The sequence below is a fragment of the Gopherus evgoodei genome, chromosome 6, assembly GCF_007399415.2.
Source record: "Gopherus evgoodei ecotype Sinaloan lineage chromosome 6, rGopEvg1_v1.p, whole genome shotgun sequence".
Lineage (NCBI taxonomy): Eukaryota > Metazoa > Chordata > Testudines > Testudinidae > Gopherus > Gopherus evgoodei.
In genome coordinates this window covers 84,648,888-84,668,290 of record NC_044327.1, presented here as the reverse complement: position 1 = coordinate 84,668,290, position 19,403 = coordinate 84,648,888, and the positions used below count along the sequence as shown (strand labels likewise).

The 19,403-nt window shown below is 36.7% G+C and overlaps 1 protein-coding gene across 4 annotated transcripts in view; it reads right to left on the bottom strand.

The window, feature by feature from the left end:
- Positions 1-5,060: 5,060 nt before the first annotated feature.
- SSBP2 (single stranded DNA binding protein 2) overlaps positions 5,061-19,403 on the bottom strand; it is a 249,215-nt gene continuing 234,872 nt past the window's right edge. For 3 of the 4 annotated variants that reach the window (XM_030568061.1, XM_030568062.1, XM_030568063.1), the window contains 3 exons: positions 18,468-18,496; positions 10,359-10,457; positions 5,061-8,265 (listed from right to left, as the gene is read on the bottom strand). In XM_030568061.1, the coding sequence (XP_030423921.1) occupies positions 8,236-8,265; positions 10,359-10,457; positions 18,468-18,496 (158 nt within the window). In that variant the 3' untranslated portion in view covers positions 5,061-8,235. Of the gene's footprint in view, positions 8,266-10,358; positions 10,458-16,819; positions 17,465-18,467; positions 18,497-19,403 lie in introns of those variants that run through there. The other variant, XM_030568064.1, reaches the window with a different exon arrangement.

The window sequence follows — 19,403 nt, the reverse complement described above, 5'->3', positions numbered from 1 at the left end:
ATTTTATTAGAAATACAAAAGCCCACAAAGCTCCAGCTTCCACTTCATTTATACCATTGTTTAATGCTGATTTTTCTGTTTTTGCTTAGGATTTTTTTTTTCATTTAAGAATCATCTGAAAGGTGGTAAGTCAAATAAAAACTGGGAGTGCCTTAGAAATTTTTTAATAGCTCTGGGAAATATTTTATTGACATTTTTGAATGTCAAATTTCTGAATAATATTGTTTAAAAGTATAATTTAAAAAATATCAACTTTCAGTTTTCTGCATACACTTTAATTTCATATATACTCTTAGTCAAGTTGTCAAAAGGCAAGGCACTCAGACTTTGCCCATCCTTTATTTATAAGTCATGGGCTATGGTGATTATATGTCGCAGTCTGTAATGTTCTCTCTTGATTAAGAGGGGGACCTCACCTTCGTCTGAATGGTCTCCCACTGGGACCTATAGCCTCTGGGGGCTGCACTTATATATTGAAGAACAGGGCAGTTACCGATTCTTGTCTCTCTCTTTTGTTGATGGTGTTGCTAATCAGTTTCTCACTGATAAAGTACACTTCTCAAATCACGGACTTTCCAAGGACGGTTTTAGTAAAGCAGTGTTACATCCTTCTATTTCAATTAAGTGTGTTTTATTCAGAATGGATTTTTCTCCCCATTTTATATGGGAAACAGCAACTCTTGTTTTAGATCATTTTAAGAGCCACAGAGTGTCTGTGGCCTGATTTTGAGCACAATCCTGCGAGATGCGACATGCCCTAATCTCTAGTGTTGAGGATTCCTAGCAAAGTGCAGGATCAGGCCTTGAAGAAACAAGCTATTTCTTACACAAAAAATGTTTATTGCAACATCTCTAATGAAATAATCTATGTACAGTTAGGACTCTATTCACAAATGTAAGCAACATTTTGCATGGATTTTGTGTAAATTATTCTTGCAGCAATTGCACACGATTTTTGTGCAAACAGCTGGCATGCAGCAGGATAGGTGGAAAACAATATCCAAAGAGAGAGGAGAAAAAAGGAATATAGACATTAACTCTATAAATAAAACCTAGGAACAGCTAATTTGCACGGCTGATAATTTGCCTCCTCAGTGATATTAGCACCATTACATGGTAGTAATTTTCACATCAATTAATTATTAATAGTGGTTTCATTTTATTTGGTTTCTGTCAAAAGTGGGTACAGAAGTAATTGTTATCATTTCCTTCTGTGCAGGGGCAGGAGTAAATATCAATTACACAATCCTACTTTCCATGCGTTTCAGTAAAACAGGGCACTGAGAAAATACAAAATCTTGTTTAGATCATCCATGTTTGCCCTGGATTCTCTATATAGACTCTAGTGCCACCAAATTATTGCTGTAAGTAAGATGAAACTGGGGATTCTCTTCCTGGCATATGAACATCGGGAGGAAGCCCCCAAATGCATCATCTACTGTGTGCGTTCAGATGCATTTACAGAAGTGAATAACTAGGCAGCAGAGACTGTCACACATGAGAGTATCTGGAATTTAGCGAATGGCTTTGTGCACTCTTGTAGATGAATCATCCATTACTTACCATACTCTGTGCGCATGCCAGTGTATTCACTTTGTGTTGTTCAGTGTCTGCTTAATGCAAATACAAAGCCTTACACAGCTAACTGGCCGCAGATGGCCATCCATCATATACACTTTAAAAAATTGGTGCAAACATAAAGCTCAAATATTTGTGAATAGAGCCTTTATAATTTTCTCACATTTGATTTTAGGAATCACAGTTTTTGAATGTTATTTGTTATTGATAACAATGACTGAATACAAATGTTTTGATCCAATTTCTCAAAGCTGTGTCATTCAGCAAATATTTAGTATGCTGAATCCAAATGAAAAACAAAAGCCATTTATTTTTCTACCTCCTTTACACATAGAAATTAAATGGTGGCTAGAAACGGAAGGTTTCAAGTTATAAATGAAAACTGTGTTTTTACTAAATTTGAAAATTTGAAAAAAATTTGAAAAAATGCCTTCAAAAGGGCATACACCTTTATACATTTTTATGGCAAGTTTTCCCATTACATGAGAGGCTTCCTTATATATTTTAAACTTAAATGATGAACAGTAACCAAATGTGAGTTTGGATAAAAACTGCACAGCTGTTAACTATTTTAATGAAAAAATATGAATACACAATTTAAAACAAGATGAAAGGACATGGTCACAGAAATATTTTAGGTAGCTGTGGAGAGAGGTCTGATAAATTAAGAAACAGAAGAAAGCCAAATCTCATTCCAGGTATCAATTATATTGATGCACAAATACACTCTTGCATTGCTAAAAATTTTAAAAATAAAGTGTCTATTTCAGGGAAGACTCAAGAATGAACAATTTAGGCTCCAATCCTACAAATCCTTATACAGATGCTTAACTTTAAGCCTGTGAGGCATCCCATTGACTTCATGTGTCTGCAGGATCAGAGTTTTAGTACTTTTTTTGAGTGGAAGGTCCAATTATTAATTCTAAATGTATTACTGTAACAAGTTGCAAATATGATAATATTTGTAAATTGAACTACCGGTAATGTGTGCAGTCAAAGCAATGATTTGTACCTATGAAGGGCTCATTGGACTCTTCCCCTTCAAAACCAACATAATTTTGTTGATTTCAACCTGCCCTTTACATTTTGCTGTATCTATGTATATGGCTAAATAAGATTACAAGCCAAATAAAACCATGTATTTCTTGCAATTGGGGGTGGAATCCTGCAAACCTGCTTCTCACATGAGCAGTTGCATCAAGACTTCAATGGGACAACTTGCATGAGTAAGGGCTTGCACCACCAGACCAATAACGTCTGGAGAAACATAGGAAGTTACATACACAACGTATTTAAGCATAACTCATTTACATTTCAGGGCCGGACTGAATTTTTTATATCTGTTTTTTGCACCATGACATATTGAGATAGATCCTTAATGTGATCATTTGCTAATATTAAACTGCCGCAAACATCAGTTTGTTTGAAGAGAAATGAGCTGTCACTTGTATGGAAGGGAGTTTAACAGTTTTTATTTGCAAGCTATGTGCTTCAACATGATTCCCACCCTCAAAGCCACCCAAACAAATCCAAATGGGATTGGAACAGGTGCTATCAGGTGTTATATCATCACTTGCAATTTACTTCTGCTGGCAATTTTATTTTTGCATCACTAATCTCTAAATTTGTTGTGCTCTCCAACTTTCAATGTATAGGACCAAATCTTGCAGAATTTAGCTCATATTTAACAACAAAAAATACTAGAGTTGGCTAGGAACAGAGCTAAAATACTTAACAAATAATTAAATGATCCAGGAAATAGATATCAGTGCAATATTTATCAGCTGAAAAGTGATTATATCAAGGGGAAAAATTAAAATATACAACTCTGAATATTGTAACAGCTGGTCCCTCATTAAATTACCCATCTAATTCCAAACCCTCTCTACATACAGTATTTCATTTGCTAATCATGGGACAGGGGAAAATCCAAATGTGTTTTAGCCATTGTAGGAATTCGTTATCCTTCTGACGCAAAGATTCCACCCTCATGGGTATGGTGTCCAGTTTTGGGCACCACCTTCAAGAAAGATATGGACAAACTGGAGAGAGCTCACAGGAAAGCAACACAAACGATCAAAGGTTTAGAAAACCTGACCTATAAGGAAAGGTTTAAAAAACTGTGCATGTTTAGTCTTGAGAAAAGATGACCTGGGGGGGACCTGATAACAGTCTTCAAATTTGTTAAGGGCTGTTATAAAGAGGATGGTGAATAATTGTTCTCTGTGTCCACTAAAAGTTGCAGCAAGGGAGATAAGGTTATATATTAGGAAAATCTTTCAAATTAGAAGGATAGTTAATTACTGCAATAGGTTATTAAGCGTTGTTGTGGAATCCCTGTCATTGGAGGTTTTTAAGAAGAAGTTTAACAAACACCTGCCACAGATGGTCTAGGTATACTTAGTCTTCCCTCTCGAGATCCCTTACAACCCCATACTTCGATGATTCACACAGAAAAAAGTTTTTAATCACCTCTGCTAGTTTGATCTACTCAAAATAATTAATTAAACTAAAATACTTCCCTTTAAAATACAAAGCTCATAGGAGGATGGATGTCTCAGGTTCACGGGAAATGGTGCTTTTCACCTCTGGGTCACTACTTCACAACTGGAGCAGGTCAGTGACTGAAAGTTATGACTATAGTTGATTGTCTAATAAGCTGGTGGTCCAATTTCTAATGAGTAGGCTTCCAAATAAAAATTGGCAACTGTGGCACTCAACAGAGAGGCTAATGACTTCATGAACTGGAGACAGAACTACTCTCTCTCTTTTAAATGATAAGCCCTCCAGATCAAGTTTGAGGCACATTACTGGGACAGTATGGGGTGCACAAAAGACTAGTCTCAAGGGCTTTCAAATCCAGCACCTTTCATGAACTCTAAATTCATTTTAAAATAAATTGAGGAGCAACAGAGAGCTCAACTTCAGTTCTTCACATGCAAATTTACTAGCAAAATAATATAAGTGCCCTATCTATATATAAAAATATTAAGGTACTTTTTCACGTACATTTCAGGCAGCCTACTTTTCTTGTGATTCATAAGCTCTTTCACCCACTCCTTTTTTAGTGAATATAAAAGGGGAGTTATTGTCTCCACAAAACCTTTGTGTGGAAATAAAATATGGACATGAAGATTCCTTTGCACATGTTTACATAGACAGTGAAATCCTGCTTCCATTGAAATCAGAAGCAAAACTCCTACTCACTTCAATACGACCAAGAAATGTTTGGCAAATCAGGCCTTACTGTTCTCCATATTTTAAAAAAACATAAAAAAACCACTATCTTAAAACCTAGTGCGAAAGCTGACCTGTTGCCCTTAAATTAGCATTACTTCCAGATCCAGACAATTTGCATCTGACAATGCTGGTGAATAAGCATAAAAACAAACAGCAGTTACAGTACACATCAACATCTAGTGCAAGAGAAACACCAGTGGGAGGAAAAAAATCAGTGCTTGGAAATAAAATTTTCTTCAATCTCAATTTTGGTCTCTATATTGCAAACTTATAAAAGAGTTTTGTAAGCAAAAGTAATTTAACAAACAAAAAAACCGATACAAATTTGAAAGCTAAAGGCGTCCTTTGTGTATGTTGCATATTTAGCAAATACAACTATTATTCCCTGTGGCTTAGCTGCAGACTGTGTGTATGTATGACATAAGCACCTGATCCTGCCAACATGTATGTGAGTAACTTTACTTATGTATGTAAACTTTTGCAGGATCATTCTCTAAAAAAGGAAGGTAAGAGTAGCAGAGATCATTACTTATGTGTGATGAAGTTTGTCATAACAACTCAGGAGATGCATCGGATGATCAAATGGGTCTTTTTCCATCTCTAATTATGTACAGCCCTGATTGTTCAAAGATTTAAGCACATGTGCAACTTTACATAGTTGAGTGGTCTCACTGGAGTCTGTGTGATTACTAAGGTGTGAAAAGATATGCACATGTTTAATTCTTTGCAGGACTAGGGTCTATAATTCCAACCTAAGTACTGTAGGGACTGATCCTGATCCCTTTTATGTCAATGACAAAATTCCAACTGACTTTAGTGATGCAGGATCAGGAAAAGGAGGCGAGGACACAAGAAGTTGAGAGGTTGTGCTACAAGTTGGATAAAATTGGGATAAAATCACAGGAAAAAATGCTATATTGCCAGAAGCATATCATATAATTCTGGGTAAACTAGGAGAAAATATTTTGACAGTGATTTTACCTTTAAAATTATAGTCCTGAAAATTCAGTACATTTTTGACAGTTCTATTTTAAGGGATATGATTTCTATTTTATATTCTGGTGTGCATCATTTTTATTTAATGGTCAGATATATTCGCCCAGGAAGGAATCCATAAACTAAACAGTTCCTGGTAATGTAAAACTAAAAGAGAAACAGAAAATGTATAAACAAAAGGTGTTATTTCATTTATCTGGTAAATTCTAAGGTTGTGAGCACATTTAACTTGACCACTGTGAGTAGTCCTACTGATATCAATGAGACTACTCACAATAGTCAAGTTAAATACATGTGTGTTGCAGGATTGGAGTCTAATTTTGAAAATTTTTGTAAGTGAAATTGATTAGTGCTCCAAGGGTCTGTTTGAGAGACAGCAAAAAACTATTTGTTTTCAAAAGATGAATAAATGAACTCAAACTCAATAATAACCGAGAGTAAAGTAAACAGAATCATATCAATACTTTTATCTAATTTAAGGTTACAAATGATCATTATTATTATTATTTTTAACTAAAGGTAAACTTCTCATAAAATTTTTAAAATTTGAATACAATTTCAAGTAACAGCCTGGTGCCTAAGAAGAGATTAATCTTTATGTGGTTCCAACAGTGGGGTAAAAGACATTTTAATTTTATTCATTTATATGCTCACTGGGAATTTGATCTACTCCTGAAACATGCAGTGATGTGCGTCTACCTGCACACTGACCCCATAACATGCAACCTTTTATCACAATTTAAGGGCAAAATTCTCCTCACAAATCTGTAGGTGAGCACCATATTTTGGGGATGTTCCACTGAGGTGTGAATTTTGAGGGGTGAACATTGCTTGGTATCTGCAGAATGAATTTAATTCGGACACTTTGTGCCTCAGGTACTGAACATCACCTTTTTTCATACCACGCAGGTACAACCTTTCATTTTCAATGTAATATAATCTTAGATTTTAGAGCTTTACATTAAGGGATAGAAGACTCCCCCCTTTTCTTCGATGGTGCAGGAAGCCATATAATCACTCTCCTTTTTCTCCCACTATGTCCAAAGTTTGGAAATACAGAATATTGATTTCCTTATAAAAAGGCTCAGACCTCTGTTCCTGTTCTGTTTCTGGTATAAGGGCATGAGCCTTCCAACACTCCTTGCATGGGAAGTACCCACAAAATGCTCAGTCATTTTGGTTCACTAATGTGATTCTGTACTGGAAAGTTTCTAAGGAGTTCAGCTCTAGTATTCCTGGTGAAAAATAACAAATCAAGTACAGTCCTGATTATTTGAATCGCTTGGCAGACACTAAATATGTTCTGATAATCAGGACTATGGATAATTGGGAGTCAGCCAAGAATCAACAGAAAAGGGAGACAAGCTGGTAGTTTGTTTAAAAAAAGATGTTTCAGTAATAGGGATTGTATTTCTACTTGCCACCATGCACATGGAAGATCAGGCTAAAGGGAAAACTTATTTCCAAGGACTGAAGAAGCCCTACCATATTATTGCTAGGTTCTATAGCAACTGGAGCTCACTTACAGCAACTTTAAAATATTCTGGATAAACTGAGAGTCTTGTATCAAACTCAGACTTCCATTTAAAGTAGATTTTGCAGATATTAGGCCTCATTTGAGGAAGAAAAATAACCTTCAGTGATCCTATTTTTAAAGGTACTAAGCACAAAAACAAAATAAAACAAAACCACAAATAAAGCCAAACACCACCAAAGCCAGGTGACAAATTATTAAATTTCCCCACAAAATTAAGATAAGCTTTCTTCTATTTCTTGAGAGAGTACAGTCTGAGATTCACAAGGTAACTGGTATGAAATACAAGTTTATGAAAGCCCTCTTATGAGCAATCTATTCCTATCCAAGATGACAGACATATACAAAATCAGAACAATTGACCACTTGGGTTCACCTTAAAAAATAACTTATAAAGCAGTGATATATGCAGCACAGAACAGTTCAGAGGGGGGAATGGGGGGGGGGAAGAGAACGCAAATTTTAATAGTTAAAATGTAAACATGAAAAAAAGATGGAATAAAAGTCTCTATTTCTTATTTCTACTTAAGATGTCATGTGATACTATTTACAAATGTCCTGCAGGTCTATATATGTATATGTGTGTGTATGTATGTCAATATAACATATCCACACACATATACATCTATCCGCACTTATACATACACAGATAATTGTTTGCAGTTCACTCTTGGGCAGTTCTGTTATGCCACTCTTTACAGTTGTTTGAATCATGTTTGGACCCACTTTCTTCACAAAACTGGGGAGATGGTAGGAAAAGATGGTGGGTCTGGTTGTGTCTGAGATCCTTTTGTTAAACTGTACACTGGGACTTGCAATTTTCTTCTGTAGTAGCTCTCTGAAGAGGGCCAACTCACTGCGGTCTTCATGAGGAGACTTGGTATGGATCACACACTCATTGTCATGCTGGGGGAGTACTGAAAAAGAGGAATCCACATTTTAACAACAATTATTTCACAGGTTACTAACATCCCTCCAGAAGCATAACAACACTGAGCTTGAATTTCAGGTCAGCATTCTCTTTCTCACAAAGGTGATTTTAATCTTATCCTATAGTTGTACTGTAGCTTGTGTCAGGACTGCAGTGTAATTTGTAATGCATTTTACATTCATTGTATATATAACTTTATTTATATATAAAATACAACATAACTTATTAAATGAATAAGTAAAACTAGATTGGAGGGCTGCTTTCAGTTGCAGCTAAAGCTCCAGAGGACCCTATTGGCTAATGCTGTCTGCAGGGCTGGTTCTAGGACCAGCAAAGCAAGCACGTGTGGGGGGCGGTACAATTCCGGGGGCAGCACTCCGTTTTTTTTGTTCGTTTTTTTGCTTCAGCAGTTGCGCTCTCCAAGCTTGGGGCGGCAAATTTTTTGCTTGGGGTGGCAAAAATCCTAGAGCCAGCCCTGGCTGTCTGAACTTCCTTGGGTACTCTACCATTCCCTTCACTGGTCACTGTTAGACATCTTGGGGACTGCACAGCCTGATAGAAGGTGCACTTGTGGACAAGGTACCCATCTGAATGGGCTCTGAGAAGGCAGGGGAGAGATGACACACAGGCATGAAATCAGACCTTTGGATTAATCTTAAATTCTACTACAGTATAGATTTTAGGAGGCTAGTTGCATCAAATTTCAGTGGCCATTCTTCATGCAAACTGGAAATACATCTGTAAGTCTATAAGGTGCCATAGGACTCTTTGCTGCTTTTACAGATCCAGACTAACACGGCTACCCCTTTGATACTTAATTTTCTGTGGCGTATAACTGATAGTATATGTCATTCTTTTAATGAGTTTGGTTTGGTGAACTGGCCTCTGTCTGAGCTTTCAGATTGTCTGGACTGTCTGCATCGAGTAAAGCACTATCTTGACTATACAGGATCAAACTTGATGGGAATTTTGGTTATTGCACTTTTGCAAATTTTGAAACATCACTCTTTTTGTGAAGATGTTTTGTACAAAGTCATTTTCCCTACCATTTCAAATAATTCAGAGATGCCCTCTTCATAAAGAAACACATACTGTAGCTAAAATATAAACAAATTGCTTGTTCTTCATACTTATGTTAATGTCTACCGAAGAAGCAAAACAAAAATTCAGTCTGATTTTCATGAAACTTGCCATGCCAATTGACTTTGGTATGAACTAGGAGAAAGTATTTTTAATCTTCATAGATACTGGGCTAAATTAGTAGAGTTGTACTCACTTCACAGCCACTAAGAACAGAAGTGTTGAAGCCACTCAGCACTTCTGAAAAAACAGGACACTTCTATTTAGGAGCTTAAATGGGGATTTAGAAATCTAACTTCAGGCACCTGGGCATGAACATTTTGGTCATTACTTACTTTGGAAAGTATTTTAAATAATTTTTGTTTAGCCTCTACCACTCAGCATTTTTAAGAATTTTAAGAGTTTCATTTGTCACAGAATGAACACTAGAGGGCATCTTTGTTTTTCTAGACCTAAAACCATGTCATGTTTTATGAAATAATAAGTCTTCTAGATTTCTTAGTGGTCTAATTATGTGCTTTCAGTGTAGATACAGTTCTGAAAGACATTCCTGCTCTGGAAAACATACTATCAGGGGTCAAAGATTGGGCAGTCACAAACTGAGAGACCACTTTGGAAAGATTAACAGAATATGAGGATCAACTATGCTGTTCAGACTTTGACTGACAAATGCACATCTCACCATGCATTTCTGAATATGCATATGGTATGCCTGACTCTAGGATAATTGTTACTCCTGTGCATCTCACTTTTGTTATGTACTGACCACTTAAGTTAGGGATGGAATTTCTGAAGTAACTCTCTACCTCCTGGCTTTTAAAGTTTAAATTCAATCCTTGATATTATTTAGCACAATTTTTGTTCAGTAGATCAATATTATAACATTAGGGACTTGTAAAAATATAGACAAAAATTGTATTAAAGATACAACTGCTTTTCCTGAAAAGAGCCTGGGATTGAGTACCTGTCATATAGCAAAATAGTCAAAGAAATACTTACACTCTCACTCTGAAAAGGGTTTAGGAAATTTCCACCCATTTCACCATCATCTCTGGGAGTGCCAGGCTGATTACTCATGCTCATATTACTGGGAGAGTTCTGGTAAATAAGATTTTAAAATAAAGGGTAAATATGTTGTAGATTTGAATTCCTTTCCTTGCTTCATAATGTTTGTCAAAACAACACCTACACTACTCACTGGAATCTCTGAAAATGACACAGAATATATCTTGCCATCACAGCTCTGCACTATTTGAATGAATGTTTGTAACCTGGAAAAAGCTGTTTCCCGCCTATAAAATGAAGAAAATTACTTACCTGTAGTTCTTGTTCTCAGGTTAGGCCTGGAACATTTTCCCACTTAAGTCAGTGGAAAAACTATACTTGACTTCATTAAATCACTATTGCCCTGATCCAGTAATGTTCTTAAGCTTATGCATAACTTTAAGTGCATGAGTAGCATTCACATGCTTAAGTACCTTGCTAAATGAAGGCCTATATTTGGGGTCTCCACCACTAGTGTGTGGTTGGTTGGGAATTACCCCAGGATCACAGTTATGCGCTGCTAAACCACTTCACCAGTGGATATGATGCACGTACTATACCTGCTGCTGAATATAACAGACAGACACCATCCTGACTGTAAGATCCTTGGTGCTTATTATCACAATCTATAATCCACAAACAGCCCCCCTACACCAGCTGCCTTTGTCCCCTCCCTTCCTTTTCCCCCTATGACTTTAGGGGTGTTAATGGGCGACTTCACCTTGAGTGGTCCCTTGACATATGTATTAACTACTTAGGGTAAACAATCTGTTCCATCTTGTATTCAGCTATGACAATCTGAGTACTTTTCCGAGACCTGGAGAAGAGCTCTATGTAGCTCAAAAGCTTGTCTCTCTCACCAACAGAAGTTGGCACAATAAAACATATTACCTTACCTATCTTGTCTCTCTTAGAACAAAGAAGATACTTTCTCTCTAAGGCTATGTCTACACTAGCACTTTTGTCGGTATAACATATGTCGCTCAGCGATGTGACATCAGTTACACTGGCAGAAGAGCCAGTGTGGACAGCACTATGCTGGTGGGAGATGCTCTCCTGCCAACATAGCTACTGTCACTCTTTGGAGGCGGTTTAACTATGTCGATGAGAGAGCTGTGATGCTGTAAGGTCTCTAGTGTAGACATGGCCTAAACCCCTACTGTCAGGTGCTTCTAACTTTTTCAAAAGCTAGTCTTTGGGCTGAAATTTCTTCTGCTTCCCTCCAGCTAGAGCAAGGTAATGTATGGTTGAATAAAGTGAACCCTGCAGTTTGATTCAGCATGGTTTTGCCACGAAACAACCTTTTCATGTTAGTGCGGAGGTGTGAAACTAATGAACTTAAACCTTCAAAGGAACAGTTTGCCATCTTCATCCTGGGAAACACCTACTTCCCTTCTCTCAGGCTACGTCTACACTACAGCATAAAATCGAAATTACTAAAACGGGTTTTATAAAACCGATATTATAAAATCGATTTTATGCATCCACACTAGGGCACATTAATTCGGTGGTGTGCGTCCATGGTCCTAGGCTACCATCGATTTCCGGAGCGGTGCACTCTGGGTAGCTACAGTAAAAGAATGAGACCAATAACTTCGATTTCCGTCCACACTAACCCTAAATCGATATAATAATATCGATTTTAGGGTTACTCCTCTCGTTGGGAGGAGTACAGAAATCAATTTTAAGAGCCCTTAAAATTGATTTAAAGGGCCTTGTAGTGTAGACAGGTACAGCGTTAAATCGATTTAACACTGTTTAAATCGATTTAACTGTGTAGTATGGACCAGGCCTCAATGTAGGCATTCTGCAATAAGCCTGGAGGCGGCCTTTCAAGAGCTCATGCTCTAGAGAACCTACCAGTTCTGGCATTTCACCTGCTACAGTATGTAGCTAGGGGGTCTCTGCTAATAGGTTAACTCCAATTGACTTCAGTTGGGACAAGACTGGGTCCTATAATTATAATAGCTCACTATAGTCTTTAGTTTGTGCTACCAGTGTGCTTAATAACTTCAAAGTAGCTCAAAGTTATGAGCTACTAAACCACTTTATCAGTGGACATTTGATACAGGTGTTTTGCATAGCTTTACTTTTGGCCCAAAGTTGCATGTTTTTTTCAGAAAGCTTTAAAAATCTTGTTAGTTTTTTTTTTTAAGTTATTTAAATACGTTAAGGGTGTTTTTCATGCTTTAAGACAATAGTTCTATTGTGTTTTTTCACTTGGGTAACAAAAAAGGTTTTGTTTTAAAAGTTAAATGGCGCAAGTGTGTATTATTATTAAGGAACACTGATTTCTCATGTGTGAAAATAGCTGGTTGAGAAATAAAGAAGTAACAAAATGTAACAGTATGATGCTTGAGTGCAGTACGTTACTTTCCTTTCTGAATTAATTATGCACTGATTGCCAGACAGCAACTGGCACGAGTATGCCTATATGTGGATAGCTCAGGGATTGGCAACTTTGGCATGTGGCTTGCCAGAGTAAGCAACCTGGTGGGCCGGGCTGATTTGTTTACCTGCCACTTCTGCAGGTTCGGCCGATCGCGGCTCCCACTGGCTGCAGTTCGCCGTTCCAGGCCAATGGGGGCTGCAGAAAGTGGCGTGGGCCAAGGGATGTGCGGGCCGCGGCTTCCTGCTGCCCCCATTGGCCTGGAGCATCGAACTGCGGGAGCTGCAATCGGCCGAACCTGCAGACGTGGCAGGTAAACAAAGCAGCCTGGCCCACCGGGGTGCTTACCCTGGCGAGCCACATGCCAAAGGTTGCTGATCGCTGGAATAGCTACACATTTCCAGAAAAACACATTCATGTCAGTGATTCAAAATACATGTATGACCTTTCAAATAAATGCACTCTGTACTCAGTGGGTTTGACTCTTTGACTGAAACAAATGCAGATGGGGTAAAATTCCACTTGTTGGAGAAAGGTCACTGTCAGGTGCTACATCACAGAAGACCTGTTGTATCCCTCTTGGGTGAGGCGAGTAGCCTCCATATCTACTGTGCAGAAGGGCTCTGAGGTGGCTCAAAATATGCTGGTGGGCAGGCCGGGGAGGGGTTACTGGAGCTCTGCTTACATGGATCCCGATACCAGAAATACCCCCACGTGGGACAGAAGTACAGCAACTGCTACTCAGCTTGAAGGCTGCATCAGTGACTATGGAGGGGTGCAGAGAAGTTGGGGGTATGAATTATATCCACCCCAACCACTAGGCTCCAATTTACATATGTGTTGGGGGTGGGGAGGAGTTGTGAGTTTCATGCATAAAACATTTATTATAGGAATCATGGTTCTTCCTTTTTCATTTTTAACCAAAAACTTAAATGCAAAAAACCTGTCAATGTAGTATGACTGTTGAGATTGTATATGTACAAATGCCAGGAGGCTCAAAGTTTGGATAATCACATCAAATCTAATGCAGTCATCTATCACATACCATATATTCTATCAAGTCATGTAAGTTAACACTATATAGCATAGCACAAAATACTACATTTGAGCAAAGGGATCAAGTTACCCTTGCTATGAGAATCATAACTCAATTTGTCATCTTCTGTGCATGTTAAATCTCAACTACATTAACATCTGTTTAATACAAAGATTTTTTTAAAGCTTGTTTATATCAGAACACATTCTTCTATGAAAATAAATGCACAGAAACATCATTCAGTGACAGTTAAGGTTGAATGAGGACACACTCCCACCAATTTAGAATCAAAAAGCAAGTTAAGGAAAAAGTCTCCTGCATTCCTTGCCACTCTCATATAACCTACAGCAATATTGATAACACACTCCAACACTCTATAAGCCTTTCATTTCCACATCCATGCAGGTACTGAAAAACAATATGACTCCAACCTAATCAAACTCAAACATTGGTGCAAAACCTTAACAATGGCTAAAATGCTTTTCTATCAACAAATCGGCACATCTAACTGTCACACACTTAATACATTTAGGAGGTTATTCTGCCTTAACATTGCTGAGGTTGCTGTTAAATGTTTGCCCCCAACTCCCGCAGTCAGAATTTTACCCTAAGTAGCTGTGTAAGGCCAAATATGGCGGGTTAAGCGTGGCATGTTTCTTTCCCATTATGAAGAAAAAATGTTAAAATCATGTTACAAACATCACCTAGATATAACGGATACTGTATTTATCAGCACATGAAGAGCAGCATGTGGTGCAAGTCACAGATCTCAGAGTGCTTTAATTTTTTTTTTGCAAAAAATGACCAAAAGGTGGTGAAACAACCTTCCCAAAACTATAAAAATTGGCAATTTTGCTACTTACTATTCTTTCTGTATCAAACCAATTTTCATCAGACAACCAGGAAAAATTAAATTATTGTTTAAAGTTTACTTTCTGTGTTTGGGTTTTTTCCATTTTATTTATTCAAATGGAGGTTTTAAATTTCTGAATCAACATTAACTGTGGAGTCATGACCAGTGACTCCATAATATGTAAGCTGCTGTTAGATATAAAAAGTTAAAAAGCAGCTAAACGGTTGTAAAATTTATTTTATGTGATCTTTCAGCACTTTTGTTTATTCCTTAGAGAGCTATCCCTATTTTATCTTTCTGTTCTTCCCCCTGTAGCACTGAACTTTGAAATTCTGCATTCACTACAGTACGCCTGCCCCAAGGATTCAAATTCCTGACATAAATGCTTTCATACCAACTCTTGCTGGTCTCTCTGACAGCCAGTATAGGTGCCTAGTGCAGCTGCATGAGCAAAGCCTCCAAAGCAAGTTTTAATTCGATGACTGCACACATTCCATTGGTAATTCAAGAAGTTTTGGTTATTAGTAGAGCTGTCAAGTGATTAAAAAAATTAATAGTGATTAATCGCACTGTTAATAATAGAATACATTTAAATATTTTTGTATGTTTTCTACATTTTCAAATATATCGATTTCAATTATAACAGAATACAAACTGCACAGTGCTCACTTTATATTAATTTTTTATTACAATTATTTGTACTGTAAAAAACAAAAGAAATTGTATTTTTCAATTCACCTAATACAGGTATTGTAGCACAATTGCTTTATCATGAAAGTTGAACTTGCAAATGTAGAATTATGTACAAAAAAACTGCATTCAAAAATAAAACAAGGTAAAACTTTCGCGCCTAGAAGTCCTACTTCAGTCCTACGTCAGCAAATTGCTCAGACAAACAAGTATGGCTACAATTTGCAGGAGATAATGCTGCCCACTTCTTGTTTACAATGTCACCTGAAAGTGAGAACAGGTATTTGCATGGCACTGTTGTAGCCAGCGTCACAAGATATTTATATACCAGATGTGCTAAAGATTCATATGCCCCTTCATGCTTCAACTACCATTCCAGGGGACATGCGTCCATGCTGATGACGGGTTCTGTTCGATAACAATCTCATCTGAAATCAGATGCCACCAGCAGAAAGTTGATTTTCTTTTTTAGTAGTTCAGGTTCTGTAGTTTCCACATCAGAGTGTTGCTCTTTCAAGACTTCTGAAAGCATGCTCCACACCTCGTTCCTCTCAGATTTTGGATGGCACTTCAGATTCTTAAACCTTGGGCCGAGTGCTGTGGCTATTTAAAAAAAAATCTCACATTGGTACCTTCTTTGCATTTTGTCAAATCTGCTGTGAAAGTGTTCTTAAAACGAACAACATGTGCTGGGTCATCATCCAAGACTGCTGTAACATGAAATATATGGCAGAATGCAGGTAAAACTGAACAGGAGAGATACAATTCTCACCCAAGGAGTTCAGTCACAAATTTAATTAATGCATTATTTTTTTAAAAAGTGTCATCAGCATGGAAGCAAGCATGTCCTCTGCAATGGTGGCCGAAGCATGAAGGGGCATACAAATATTTAGCATATTTGGCACGTAAATACCTTGCAATGTTGGCTACAAAAGTATCATGCGAGAGCCTGTTCTCATTTTCAGGTGACACTGTAAATAAGAAGCAGGCAGCATTATCTCCCATAAATGTAAACAACCTTGTTTGTCTTAGCGATTGGCTGAACAAGAAGTAGGATTGAGTGGACTTGTAGACTCTAAAGTTTTAAATTGTTTTGGTTTTGAGTGCAGTTATGTAATAAAAAAAACTACATTTGTAAGTTAACAATTTCACAATAAAGAGATTGCACTATGGTACTTGTATGATTTGAACTGAAAAATATTATTTCTTTTGTTTACCATTTTTACAGTGCAAATATTTGTAATAAAAATAATAATATAAAGTGAGCACTGTACACTTTGTATTCTGTGTTATAACAGAAATCAATATATTTGAGAATGTAGAAAAACAGCTAAAAATATTTACTAAATTTCAGTCGGTATTCTACTGTTTAACAGTGCGATTAATCACAATTAATTTTTTAATCATGATTAATTTTTTTAATCGCGGGAGTTAACTGCGATTAATTGACAGCCCTAGTTATTAGCACCTCTCTTATATGCACAATTGCAGTTCTCTTGTTTCCTCTACCTCACTCCACCTCATAAACACTTTATACTTTGCCACTCAGTCAGTCAACTATAACCTTTTCTACACTGTAACAATGAACTGATCCGACGTAAAATGTATTCTAGCAAGTCTGGGCTAATTTTCTAAACCTCATGCACAAGATGATCAGCCTCACTAAGATGCTTTTTTATTCCATTCAGGTCTTGTGTCAAGCAGAACTCACTGGGCTTGAGGAACTAGAAACAAATGCAAAAATGAGTGCAACTGCACACTTAAATTCCACAAACAATTTCTGTGATAACTTCGGTAACATGGAAACTTGCTTGTCTCAGTGACATTTAAGTTAAAACCACCAGATGTCATCTAATTTTGCGTCATACTGTAAATTCCATGGGACTTAGTTAAAGCCCATAAGTTAGCCCAAACTCACTCAAAAGGTTCGTGAACAAGAGTGAATCTTTCGATGAAACAGCTCAGGGTTTTGAGTTTGTAATGAAACCAGGTGAGTTACACATGCTTTCAGGTTTGACTGCAAACACTTTTTACATAGCTCTGGGCCTCTTGGACAGGTAACACAGATTGCTGCATCATCTTCCGATGCTCTGCTAAAAGGAAAAGCTAAGATTTTCATGACAGAATAATGACACCATACCTTGAAATCATATCCTAAAACTATATTTAGTGAGCTCAAAATCTCAATCTAAAACATGTAGGCTCTCTCAAAAGAAACTCATTTCATTCTTTTGGGAGATGGCTAAGAATTTCATTCTAGCATTTCAAATGAATAAAAACAAGTCATAAAATTTGGAACGAACCAATTCTTTAATTAATTTCTATCTTTATAGATCAAAACCACAAAAGTGTAGAATGATTAGTTGTATGTGTACATGTCGAAGAAGCAGCACAGAATATTTTATATGGGCCTAATTCTAATACCTTCACTCGTCGATTCCTCATTTAAATCAACCCTTAAATTAATAACCTCAGAGTTAACAAATTTTTACAGAAAATATTGTGCATTCAAATACAGTATTATTTTTGTAGGTGCCAACCACTAATGGTTGAACATTCATATTTCATATACTGATAAACTGTTTCTATGCTCAAAATACAGTTACATTTTAATTTTGTTTTTAAGGAATTGGAGTGGTGATTAAGGATATTAGCATTGTCTTCTAAAGGTGAGAAAAGCTATGATACAAAGCATAAAAATAATATCCTTATGATAAATCTCCACATTTCTGTCTTCCCACATTTAACTAAGTTTGGTTATTAAAACTGTATTCATTTGTTTTACCAATATGCAACGATGTAACATAATTAATTAGTTTATAACTTGGATATACATTAATCACATGCAGTAATGACCATTATTATGTTCAGGGAAATATATAAATGAATTGGTTTAATAGTCCCTACTGACTATAAAGAAGATTACTTTTAATCTTCCAACTAATACTGATTCTGCCTGAAAGAGCTGAAAGGCCCATAATACACATTTAATTTGCAATCAGAAATGTAAAAAAAGTTTTAACTACCAAAATTAAGTGATATTTAAATATAGTAAAATATAATGCTAAAATTAAATATATTTTATTACATACTCACTTTGGAAATACTGTCCATGTCTCCTGAACCTTAAATTAAAACAAATAAATAAATAATCATGTAGATTAGTTTTGAACTGCATTCTCTAAGAGTTTATCATTTTCTGCACTTTGAAAAGACAGTATAATAGCAATGGGCTAACATATAGTTAATTATGTTTGAGTTCTTCCCTTCCCACTAGTCTCAGGAAAATTCTTCAGTTATTATAGTAGTCTGTTAGGGTCTTCTTGCATGGTTGTGCTTGCAGTTTGGGTGGAAAGATGCCTCCTCTCTGCCAAAGGCAATCACAATCCCTGTGCTCAGGGGCAAGGCAGGCACTGCTTTCCCTATATGGCCCCAGGTATATACCTCACTGCAAAGTGGCAGGGAGAAGGACAGGTCACAGCAATGGACTCTACAGCGTTCTGCATTGACACTCTTTAGGGTGGAGCAGCCTGTACACTACTCCTCAAGGAGCTCCCCGGGAGGTGCAGCTCTGCATTGCTCCTCTCCCATGGCAGTGCCTAAGTAGCAGTCCAAAATTAACACTGTTGTAACTAGAGGAAAATGTAAACATATCTATAGACAGCTAATGCTCCTGATGGAAAAAATAACCACAATTTTTAGTGCACTGTAGCCATCCAAGAGTCTCTAAAAGAACTATTATTGTATATTAAAAAAATTATAGCAGAAAATCTATCATAATTTGTTAAACATTGAATATATGCAATCATGTTTATTGATGAAAATACTAATCATATGCTTAGTGCACATAAAGTTCTTCCACTGTCACTTCAGTTGTAATTCATCTTATAACTAAAAAGTTATTGTTAGGCTACAATATATTACAGCAAAAGTTTGTGATGAAGTTCAAAAAAGTTTTTAATTGACTTGGAAATAATGTGCATTATTTTTAATTAAAAGATGAAGCCATTTTACAAAAAATATTCATAAAAG